Source organism: Archocentrus centrarchus, chromosome 6, assembly GCF_007364275.1.
Source record: "Archocentrus centrarchus isolate MPI-CPG fArcCen1 chromosome 6, fArcCen1, whole genome shotgun sequence".
NCBI lineage: Eukaryota > Metazoa > Chordata > Actinopteri > Cichliformes > Cichlidae > Archocentrus > Archocentrus centrarchus.
Genome location: NC_044351.1, coordinates 22,892,280 through 22,904,729, shown reverse-complemented (window position 1 = coordinate 22,904,729; position 12,450 = coordinate 22,892,280). Strand labels below are relative to the sequence as shown.

At 42.2% G+C, this 12,450-nt stretch overlaps 1 protein-coding gene across 6 annotated transcripts in view; it reads right to left on the bottom strand.

Moving 5' to 3' along the window:
• frmd4a (FERM domain containing 4A) overlaps positions 1–12,450 on the bottom strand; it is an 82,996-nt gene that overhangs the window by 30,548 nt on the left and 39,998 nt on the right. For 5 of the 6 annotated variants that reach the window (XM_030730854.1, XM_030730849.1, XM_030730852.1 and 2 more), the window contains exons 2-4: positions 6,762–6,827; positions 2,331–2,425; positions 610–702 (exon numbers count right to left, since the gene is read on the bottom strand). In XM_030730854.1, coding sequence (XP_030586714.1) covers positions 610–702; positions 2,331–2,425; positions 6,762–6,827 — 254 coding nt within the window. Of the gene's footprint in view, positions 1–609; positions 703–2,330; positions 2,426–6,761; positions 6,828–9,213; positions 9,571–12,450 lie in introns of those variants that run through there. The other variant, XM_030730855.1, reaches the window with a different exon arrangement.

Sequence of the window (12,450 nt, the reverse complement as noted above, 5' to 3'; positions counted from 1 at the left end):
CAGCTCTTTTTGACCTGCTGTGACAAAGAAAAAGGAAAGTGAATTGTAATGGAATTTTAAAATGTCACAGCAGGTCAAAAAGAGCTTTTTTTTTTAGCCATGGACATGACTACAGTAGAGCAACAGCAAGAACGACATGTTGTGTTCATACAATTCAAGGATATTTACCATGTTGTTTCATGTTATATTAATAAGGACCTTTATAAATGAGTTTCCAAGTTTTTTTGTTAAACAGCTTAAACATAAAGATGCACAGCGCTGAGTTACCCCCTTACAGGAAAAAGCAATCTGGTATTTTGTTAAGAGCATGGTCACCATGAAGCTATCTGATGGTATCTGCATGCGGTGCATACTAATGAACTATGAGAAGCTTGCCATTGGCTGAGAGGCCCTGTGGCGGGAAGTAAACAGTGGGATCAGAGCAATTTCACAGGAGCTTTTCATAACTAATCTTATTAATCTATTCCTATTATCACATGAATGTATGAATGTACACAAGAACTTAAAGGCACATTTATCTTTTTCTTTCCCACATACATTCAAATCCCATCTACAATCAGACAATGACTTGTGTAATTGAGGGCAATAAGTTGCTGAAGAAAGACTCACCTAACACAGAAGTAAAGGACAATGGGACCAGACTTCTTGGGGAATTCATGCTCTAATACCCTGCGGTCCAGTTGCAGCCAACTAAAATGGCCCCTGGTGAGGAAGAACAGCCAAACAATCAACAGGATTATTCAGAGATGGCTTAATATCAAACAAGGATACACAAAAGTTCATCTCATGAAACAGAACACTTTCTACTTAAGCCGCCCCATTTATCATTTTTGTCACACTTTCCTTGTCTCTGTCCCCCTCCTCTTCTCTTCTCTTCCCTCCCCTCTCGTTTCTCTCTTTGTTTCCAACAGAGAGAAAAACTGCACAGACAGCTTGTCACCCTGGTTACCCTGCATGGTCTCCTGAGCAACTGAGCAACATCTCTCTCAAACTCTCCCTTCTTCTGTTTCTTGTCTCTCGATCTCTCTCTCTCCTTTCCCCAGCATGCAGACTCTTTGACCAGTGAGTGGTCAGAGCTAAGGCGTCTGCTCTCCCCAAGCACAAGCAACAAATCTACACATCACAGAATTAGCCCTTGGGGGGACTAAAACTCTAAAGTGGACGATGCTTTGCTGGACTGATACTAGCAATAGTATGTGTCACAACCATGTAAATCCCAGAGAGCAGAGGCCAGTCTTGCTTAACGTCAGTGGATGCATGAGATGAAACAAAAACAGAGCGATGGCCATGGCGATGTTTGCCTGCATGTAAATTGTTGGCATCGCTATCATGCTGTGGTGCTTCTTGCCTTTCTAGGTCACAAAACCCAACAAAGCTAATTTGAATGTCATGTTTGCATTTCAAGCACAGCTCTCATGACAAGCCTACTGGCAAACACAGACTTGTGATCTTTGCTAGTCCAGAGAAAGACAACCACACACATCAGTTGATGGTTAACTTTGATTCTTTGCTTTACCTAGAATGATGGAGGCAATGGCTGAAAAAACAAGTGAAAGACAAATCAGTCACATAGGCTAAATTTGATTTTTCTTTTCAATTTCATACTTAATTAAGCTTAAACAGAAAAAGTCCATTGGAAATTCCTTAAGAGAAAACCAAACCAAAACCAAATGCCACATTTTTATTGTGGTGTTTTTGTTCACTGTGACACAACTCAAGTTAATCCTGGAATATGTATTTTACATTTAGTCTTGCCTCTCCACCATTTTCAGGTTTGTTCACTAATGCTACAAAGGCCAATTAGTGGGTAGACAGAGTAAAATTTAAGTGGTTGTAGTGGAACAGTAGCCATGTGGAAAAAGATTTTAAATTATACCCCCAAACTGAATGCAATTAAATGTAATTAGAAACCATACCTGCTACTACTCATTATCCTTGAAACTAACTGTATGACATTTATTTAAGGCTCTCTATCTCTGTCTTCGACAACTACAAATACACTGTCCATAACATCACTGACATTGGTTTCAAACAACCATGAAATCAGAAACCATGTTCACATGCACCCCACTCTGATGGCCTTTCTGCTTTGTTTACCTGCACAACCAGCTGCACCTGAACTTTGATACTAAATTTGCCTATGATTATAGTATCACTGACCCACATGTTGCTGTAATAACTTCACTGCTACCAACTGAGTATCTGATCTGATGCTGATGTTAGTTACAGTGTTATATTACAGCACTGAAAAACCCAAACAAGCAAGTTAAATTAAAGACTGAGTCCTGACAACTCAGTTTTCAGTGGAATAATATTTGATTATGACTTACGTTTCATCTGTGTATGCAATTCCAAAGTACTCCTTCTCCTTGAGGTTGAAGTGAGAGGCAACAAGGTCCAGCAGGTCTTTAGCCATCAGCTTCGGCTGGAGAAAGGAAAATATATGAGTTTAGATTAGGCTACAGTTGTTTTAATCAGCTGTTTTGAGTGTGTGCGTGTAGTGGTTCGTCACACTGTAGTTTAACTGGAACAAGTAGATGTAGTAAAACTTTATGCTAATGTATATATCAGCTGTTGATTTACCGCAATGACTAAGCATTTCGACAAACACCAGGGAGAAGAGGAAAAGGGCCAGAGTGGAGGAGATAAATGAGAGTGAGAGAGCACAAGAAAGATGGATGGAGTGTGTGGATGTTGCTGACAGTGCAGGTACCCTTCCCTTCCCTTCCCTTCCCCTCCCCTCCCTCCTCTCTCCTTCCTAACCCACACCTCCACTGCAGAGTCATGGCTATGGGCTGAACCACTGTATTGCAGAGAGATGGATGCTAGCACAAGACATATATAGCATGCAGACCATCTTAAAGCAAAGCAGAGTCCAGGGAATGCTGCCATTTGCTGCTGGTTTGTCACATCCTGAATAAAAGTACGCCAGAAACTGAGGTTAACCATGGGTGTGCCTTGCTGCCTACATTTACACACACAAACACACTCATGTGCATGCACATGCACTCACAAGACCATGTTCATATTGGCCACTCCCAGCATACTCAAAGAACACATGTGTTTGTACTGTCACACACACACACACACCATCCAGCTACAATATAGTGCCATACTATCCAGTCTTCAGAATCTCTTCCTAATGTCCTATACTATCTACTCAGTGCATAGCTACAACTTCAGTGTCATAAGCCACTGAGAGCTATTTAAAGGGAAGGAGGTGATGTCATGCAGATACACACACACTACCGCATCTCCGCTGACCTAGATCCCATATAAGCATGACGCCTACAGTGATCCTGCTACACATTAAGGCTCAAGAGAGATCAGAATTGAAAGAGAGAGCTGAAGGTGAAGCTTCTGTCCTATATTCACAGTTTTACATGGTTATTGTGCTAGATTGCCTCCTTTACAGTAAAATTTCCAAATGCATATTTACAATAAGGATAGTAGCAAATTTAACAAAGATAAGCTCATGAATGTCTTTTTATTTGGCATTCTGTGGCTATATGTTTATATGGCACAAGCAGTTGTTAAAGTGATGCTTTTCTCCATGGTTTGGTCTTGATCTGTATGACTCAACTGAAATTGGTACTCCCATCCAAAGCAGGTCTGATTGGCCCTGTCATTTCTCCAGAGTGGGAGAACAGAAACTTAGTTGATCAACACTAGAAGTCTTTGAAGTGCTCAATACATTTTATATGTGGAAATTTTAGGTTTGAACAGAGGGTATCTTTACAGTATTAGCAGTAATACCTGTTTTGGTTCAGTCTGAGGAACATGGTCTTTCATTACCACACAGCAGTCAACTGCTGTGGCAACAATATCAATTAAACAACGTCCATGCCACCACAGTGTAACAAGCAATGAGTGGGGGACAGGGACACATTGGCACATTTGTTGGAATGATGATGTGGTGCTAAAATAAACCCCCCAGATACACTGTTAAAAATCATGAGTGAGTCTGAAAATGGAGAACAACACAGGAAGCATTTGTCTACGGTTTGACCTAGCTTCCTGCTCCACCACTGCTATGAATACCAAGCAGAATCACACTGGCATCACAGAATAGTTTAATTGCATTTGATTTCCTCTTCAAGTGACTACCTACCATTTCCACAAGCATGCACGGCAGTTTATCTCTGAGATTACAGATACCAGATGTGTAATAACATGATGCAGACAGAGAATGACAGGCAGTATTGTAAGTGATACGGTACACTTAACACACCCCAGACATATGCAGACAGTGCAGATACACATTACATACACATACACTATGGAGCCATCTATCAGACTGCACAGTTCTCTGCAAGCTTAGACAGCATTACTACAAATAGATATTTAGCCTGTGCCTCCTCAGCAGCATAGGTAATTAACAGCATAAGAATTACAGGGAGGTGTGAGCAAGGAGCTGATACAATAAAGCTAACCCAAAAGACAAGTGAAAAACACACAGTTGCACCCTTGGCTGGCTGGCTGGCAGCAAGTCATGGCCCGATTTCTGCAAACACCTAGTAAGACCTTTGGTGCCTTCAGAGTTGCTCAGATTTATGGGGTGCCAAGTGATTTATTAGTGGCAGTCTATCCACTCTAAGGCTGTCCAAGGATAAGGCTTTTTGAGACATATGCAGCAATAATTTGATTCTTTCCCTCACAATAATCTGTTCTTATAGTTTCAGCTTTGCACACAGACTTACTTATGCAACTTCCACTTTATATTATGTCGCCAGGCATCTTGGAGTAAAATTCTAAAAGGACTCAGTGATGTAGAAAAGCAACACTGTTACACAACTGAATCTTATTCACTCTTTAGCCTCACAACATTCTAGCCTTAGTACGTTCTAGCCTCTGGACTGACATACAGTACCAGTCAAAAGTTTGGACACACTAATCCTTTCATATGAATGGGTGAGTGTGTCCAAACTTTTGACTGGTACTGTACATTTTCACCAAAGGGTGTGTTTGGTAGTTAGCTTTACATCTTTACAACCTAGTTAATAAGTGTGCTGTCCCTCTGGTACATTGCTCCCTGCCAATGAGGCATTACTCCACATGCAAACCACAAAGGGCACGCTATCAGGCTGGAGGAAGCAGACAAGCCTAAATGACTCTTCTGGGATTAAACAGCTGGTCAATGTTACAAGTCACTGACAGAAGTGAGAGCCAACCTTTCAGATGGTAACTGGCTTGTATGCTTGGCACGTCTACATGAACTTACATGAAAACCTCAATGGGACAGATCTGACAAAAATGCTGTTTAATGAGTGGGTAAAACTTAGAAATAAACAAACTAATTTACGCTGTTTTTGAAACATGAAAATCCCTAAAAGAAATCTTTTTTTTTTGCAAACAAATGGAGGACTTGACTGCTTTTTTAGTTCAGTGGAAAACTTAAGAATAACACTGTGATTCTCTGTGGTCCTACTAACAACTCCATGACCTGCAGAACATCCGCCCAACGGATGGAAGCAAGGACAGAGACTGAGAGAGAAAGAAAGACAGCAGTTTCCTGATTTATGTGACAAATGTTTGTTAATGACATATACTTTTCTGACCTTTTAGTCAGTCTTTTTCTTCTTGCAAACACAGTTAACACAGTGAATTTTATCACTAACTACTAATTAGAGTATACCAACAAACCTCTTCAAATAAGCACAACATTAACAAATATTTGTATTTAAGTCCCCAGCTGTCTTTTTATTCCCTTTTTCTGTACTTTCGAAAGAAAAGGGGAGAGCAAAAGAGAGGGTGTATGGATGAAATATAGTTGTATCTGTAGATTGAGATAAAGTACTGGAAAGGCAGGTGAAAGCTAGCCAGCAGTTGAATGAGAAAAGAAGACATGGGGAGTGAAGAGTGGAGAGATAGACAGAGCGACTAAGGAAGGGGAGCAGAAAAAGAAGTACCAATTTGAAAGGGAGGATCAGTTCTGGCAGAGTAATCAAATCAGAAAGTCAGCAGACCTATCCTTGGCTCTCCTCTCCATTTTCTCCTCTCTTTTCCCATCCTTTTAGTGTCATCTCCTTTTCATTCCTTAGCCCTCATCTCATTTTTCTCTCTCCCTCTCAACCTCCTGAGCTTCTGCGTCAATCTTTCTATTCTCTGCTTGCTCCTCTTCTCCTGTTCCAGGCCAATTACTTTCTTTTGTCTTTCTGTTTCAGAGGAATCGGGTAATGGCCAGACCAAAGGGAACTAAGGGAGGTTAGGAAGACTATAAAGAGCTTCTAATGAATATGTTTCAGTCTATCTAGCCAAACCAAAAGAAAATAAAAAGAATGGCAAAAGCCAATATCATTAGCAATCAATAAAGACCTTTGGTACTGAATAGAAAGCAGACCAGGGAAGGGTTACAGCTGCAAGCTGAAAAAGGTAGGGATACAAATGTCAATGAAAGAAAAGCAGTTTTTTGGGGAGTGGGGTGGGGGTGGGTGCAGGGGCAATGTAAGAGAAGCAAAGATTGCCATTTATGATTTGTTTGAGCTGAACCGTATGTCAGAATCCAGAGTTTAAACAGCGACTGCAAATCGGTGTTGCAAGTGCAACACGTTTTTTTATGCATGTGTACGAAAGAGATCGGGGAAGCATCAAGAAAGCGCAGCGTCACCTACTCCTGACCAAATTCCCCTTCATCAGCAATAATGGAAGTCCCTTGGGACTGCAGACATCACTTCTCCCTTGCTGTAAGGAATTGATAGTGTGTAAAGTGAGAGGGGAGAAAGGAAAGGAATAGCTAGAGGTCAGGAGGAAGAGACACTCACCTGAACGAGGAGCTCCAGCTTCCTGTCGTCCAGGAGATGGACCTGACATCGCCGCCCCTCTGTCATCTGAGGAACAGAAAAAAAAAACAAGAGATATTCCTTAATATACTTGTTAATATACTTAATATGTTTATTACATGCAACCCAAATATACATCTGTACCCCACTATTTTACAGGTCTCCATTGTTACAAGTCATACAAAGAAAGCTGCACACATTCCCGAATGACTCATATATTATGGTCAAGTTAAAAAAGAACAGTATGCCTATCATCAATAAGTACAGTATGTGAGCAATATCCTGTATGACAGGAGTTTGCGTGTGCGTTAGCTCAAGCCATAACAAGGTTAGCGGAGCTAACTACACACAATGGGCCTCTCTCTGTTCCTCACAGACATTTTTAACATTCCTCCTTGAGCAGGAAATCCATTATCCATCAATGGACTAGTGACCAAAGTGAGGGAAGCTGCCTGCTGACAGTGTTCACTGGAGTGTTTGTCTGTTTTGCTGATACCAGGTTTGCTGAATGGAGCTGCAAAAAAAAAAAAAGGAATAATATCCGCCTGCCAAGGTCAGGCGTAAACAGTGAAGCAGGTGCAATGATGAAACAGTCAACTGTGGGAAAACACGAATTAGACCAAATATTTTACACCGAAGACAAAGCCAAGCCATCTCTACAAACCTGCCTCAGCATTTGCTACTCAAATACAAACAAATCCAAGACCAAGCCTTCAGCATTCACTGCACAAACACTGTTATTTCAAGGCATTTCACAGGCATTTCAAGGTATGTGAAAAAGCTGGACCTAAAGTGTTCAGCATGTTGGGGTGTATATGTATCCCTATGTTTTTCAGCACATGCGGAGTTTCTCCACAATTCAACAGGAAGCAGGGACCCTGAGGAACATAAACACCCTATGGCTCCACCCACACTTCCCTCACATCAGGGAGATGGGGACTGGAGGGGGTGGAGGGTAATGTGGAGGGGGTTGGAGAGGAAGGAGAATAAAGAGATGGGGGAAACATCACCATTGTCAAAATGTCAAACATCTGATGAAAACTCCTCTGAAAACACAGATGCTATAAATTTGAAAACAAGCCTAACTGGTTTGTAACTCTATCAAGAGGATCATATTGGCCTCCTGAGGCTACTGCAATTTGGTAAGGGTGTCTCCTTAACATAGTTAGCCTACTTTCTCACCATTTGTGCCAGCTTGCATCAGGGTGAGACCTTAGCAAAGAGATGATGATACCAGAAAAAGTGAGGGGAAAGAAGTGCCACAGCACTCATCCCTGTGTGAACTTCCCTGAATCGCTACTGGTGGGCGTGTGTGGCTTCTAGTTTCTTTTCAGGGTTAAGTTGACCCTCCCCCTCGCCACTGAGCTCCTGTGGTTTGAGGGTTTAGATTGGGTGCACCTGTGCACACAGTCAGGTGACACACAAACCCTTATATTTTCCAACCTCACCCTTTGTTTTGATCTCCCATCCTCCTGTCCTGGAGTTACATTATATCTCTGAAAAGCCTTTGTGTTTATACTGTGTACAGTGATTTTAATTAATATCATAACTGCTGGGTGGTAGGTTAGTTTTGCAGGTATAACCAAATGTGAGTTGTAAAACAACTCTGAGATGCCAAATGTATCTAAAGTTGCTGTAAAGGGTTTACATTATATTAATTCTGATATTTTTCAATTACTCAGGACAAAACTAGAGTATGACCAAACATGTAAAGTATCTTGTCTGCAGCACACTTGAAACTGTATTGTGGTATGCACACTGCCACTGGTACTCAGCTTGAGGCATATGGGAATAGTGCAAGTCTTAATGTCAAGGTAACAAATCACTGCCCTGAGGGGGGAAAAAAGAACAAAAGAAAAAAAAAGGCAGCCCAATCTGGCACAGATAGGTTTTAACTGCAAAATTCACTTTTTGGTATTGAGGACATGCAAAGAGTTTCTATTAGCATGAAACCAAATGCAATAAATCTCTATTATAGGCTTGTTATAACTTAAGACGATGAGACAAATATGAGCCAAATGATATACATTATTATTACAGGGTTCTTCTTTACAATGTGGCTCCACTGAGAGAAACTGAGCCCAAAAGCACATGTGCTACTGGCTGCATCACCTTGTCCTGTTGTGTGATTCACGCTGCATCCAATAAAGCAACATTTCTGATCCATTACTCGCCAGGTCTGAATTGGCTAACATGCATCCTCTGGTCTGACTCACCACCAAGAAACGCTGATATTTAAAGACCAGAGATCAAAGTGAAGCATATACCACTACAGTGCTGTCTGAAGCAGCCATGTTCACAGTGTTTCATTATTTCTTCGCTCGGGCTGACAGCAAAATTGCAGGCACGCACACACACACACACACACACGGACAGCTGACAGTGATGCTTGGTCAGTGTAAGCCACCGCAGTAAGGTTATCATTAGTTATTACCTTGCCAACAAATCCTCACTGCGAAGCTCCCACTCACAGAAGCCGGCTCCAAGATGGAGCGGAAAATTAAAATATATATAAACAAAAAAACCAAAAACGAATTATTAATCCCAGAAAGAAATGAGTCGTGTTACTGCCAGAAAAGCCTCAAAAAACACCCTCTTTTCTGTCCGGCCTAGAGGATGAGGCACATCAGCATCCATGTTTGTGACCATTAGTTAACATTAGTTACAAGCGTCGCAGCTGGCCGTATAATCCCGTCTCTCATATCTTCGCCGTTCAAGCCTAAAATAAATAGGCGGTAATTAACGGCGACCGAGGAGCGTTTTCCAAGTCACGCTTCTCTCACATCCCTCCTTTGGAAAGCACTGAGCTCCACGGTGATAGTCCCAGTCGACCAAACCCCCTGCCCACCCCCCCGTTTCCCTACCGGCACCGTGCACAAACGGCGTGTGAACGTGCGGATAGCAGGAGACCGTACCACCGGTCAGCAACCGAGGGGGACGGCCGAAAGAAGCGGTATTCCAGCCTGCCTTCACTTCGCCAGTTATGTTTCTCGCTGTCACCGGAGTTCGAAAACACGGGAATAATGGAGGCAAGATGTGGGGGCGGGGAGAGGAGGAGATGAGGGGGAATTTTCTGCAGCGGCAGCTCGCAGCTATGAGAAACTGCAGACCTCTCTCTCCTGTGTGTGTGTGTGTGTGTGTGTGTGTGTGTGTGTGTGTGTGTGTGTGTGTGTGTGTGTGTGTGTGTGTGTGTGTGTGTGTGTGCGTGCGTGCGTGCGCTTACACCCAAACATCTGTGTCTGGAGCACAACGATAGTGATACATAACAATATAAAGTCTGCCTACTTTAAGAAATCAGCCCTACTTCCAGAAATGCACTTTGTAGGGGAGGAAGAGTTGAGAGATTATCCTCATATGACTGATCGCTTTTAAATCAGGTATATGACAAGTGTATTTTGACAGAGTTCCACAAACCTTAAAATGCTGGTTATAGTCTGCAAAGAAAAATAAAAACACGGTTTCTATCTCGATCCCTGCTCTGGGCTCTCTCTCCCTGTCTCTCCCTTCAGCTTGTAGCTTCCTGTCCGCACTTTCAAACTCAAATCTTGCTCACAGGTTTGGCTTGCTTGAATGAATCTTGGCTTTCAGTCCAATGCAGCCGTTGAACTGACTTTTTTTTTTTTTTTTTTTGCATGACCTAAATTGGGCACTTGTGTTCACCTTACACAGCTGGAACAGCAGCCGTTATAACCACAAGCTGTTAACATAACAAAATCAGTCTGGTTTGTGAAACTATAAATAGATACTAAGGTGTGCAGCAGAGGCTGAGCCTCCTATCCATAAAAATGTTTAAATGACTCAGCTACTCTGCTTTTTTTTGTTGTATTACAAGAGTAGTCCCCATGTTATGAAAATAGTGTGATGTTTCCATAACATATGAATATGAATATGCCACATACACATACCCGCAAAGCTGGCATGCATATGTGGCACACCTTTATCTCTTCTGTCATTTGCTGTCCAATGATTCTCTTAAATTTGCACATTCAGTGTCATTCTGTTTGCTTGAGTGAAATATAGTTGCACCATATCTGAAATATGGGTGTGTTTCATCAGAAATACTCGCTTTCCAGGCATTTAGCAATACAAAGATGCAATTAAATTTAATAAGCTTGGCTTGAAAAGCTTTATTGCAACCACGGTTTATGCTGCAACCCCAAAATTCAGCTTAGTTTGCTAAATGGAGAAGGTCACATGAGAAACAAGGAGGTGTATCCTTTTCCCTCCTGCCGGATTTTTCTGTTTCTGGATATTTTTGGCCTGCTCCAGACACCGGAAACTGGCCTGTCCAACTTAAACATCTCCAGATGACTCTTTTTTGGGCTTTAATACATACAGCCGTCCCTCTTTCTTTTTCTCCGGTCACATACACATCTCCATTTATTGGTAGCGTCCTCAGTTCGCTGTTGTAAGGGTCCTGTTGTTTAACAGAGCAAGAGAGGAAAAAAGGGGACAAAACAGAAAAAAGGCAAAGATCCTGAACACTTACACTGCACGAGTTTATGAATGATTGTTCTTGTGTGGCATGAACGAAGCTGAATCACAGAATAAGGTAGAAATAAAAAGGAGGGAAGAAGGGAAGCAAGGCAGGAAGGAACAATAACAGGCATCTGTGATTTACCGAGCCACTCTGTCCAGTGTCCATGGCTCTTATCTTCCCTATACATGCTGACCTCTCCATGACCTACACCGAGTATTGCCAAGAACTACAAAGTGAGAAACACTTGTATGTGTGACATTTCAGGACCCTGACCGAACCTTGCTATGGAGCTTCTATTCTGGGCTGAGGTGTGGTTGTACTAATGAGGTGCAGATTTAGTGTATTTTTGTGGAGTATGGGTCCAAAAGGCAAAGATCTAAATGGCTGAGGTGGGTTTAACAGGGTAGACTCGGGTTTTAGGGTCAGACAGGGAAACATGGCTGATGGCCTGTGTTGGAAAAGGTAAGCTATATTGGTGGAGTGAAATATAAACACTGCTGAATGGCTAATTGAAGCAAGATGGAGAATCTCCTCAACCCTAACTGTGGGACGATGCGGTAGGCAATTAAGACTGACACACACACACACACACGCACGCACGCTCTGTCTTGCTCTGTCTGCCGTTGTCTGCTTCTCCCGCATATTTATGGAGACTAAATAAACACACACTCTTAAACATGTCACTTCGAGAGCAAGCGTGCTCTGACACAAGCACTCCAATGATGATTTATGATGCTGAGATCATTGCATCTGAACAGGCTTTATGACTTGTCGGCAGTTTTAATGTAACAGCATCTACGTATGGTGCAGATTAGATTACAATACAGGAAAAAAAAACACTCAGCATACAGTTTCAGTTCAGTTCAATGGGTTATTAAAAACCTGATGGAAAAATAATAGCGGGGCCAAATCCTGTCTTCCCCTCCGTCTAAAGCTTCATGTAGTGGCAGAAAGAGATGGAGCAGGGAGGGTCAAGGAAAGGCAGCCAGGAATGTCTAGAGAAACAACTGACCGTCGAGATCTGTTTTGTTTGTTTAAGTGTGTATATGGGAGTGTGCTTGCATGTTTTTGTGTGTGTGTGTCTGTGAGCTCCACCCTCACTGCCCGTGTGTGACTTCGGGACTGAAATGTGGTTCCAGTTAGGGCGTTTTTAAAATCAGAAACATACTGGCACTTCAAACAAACTGGGGA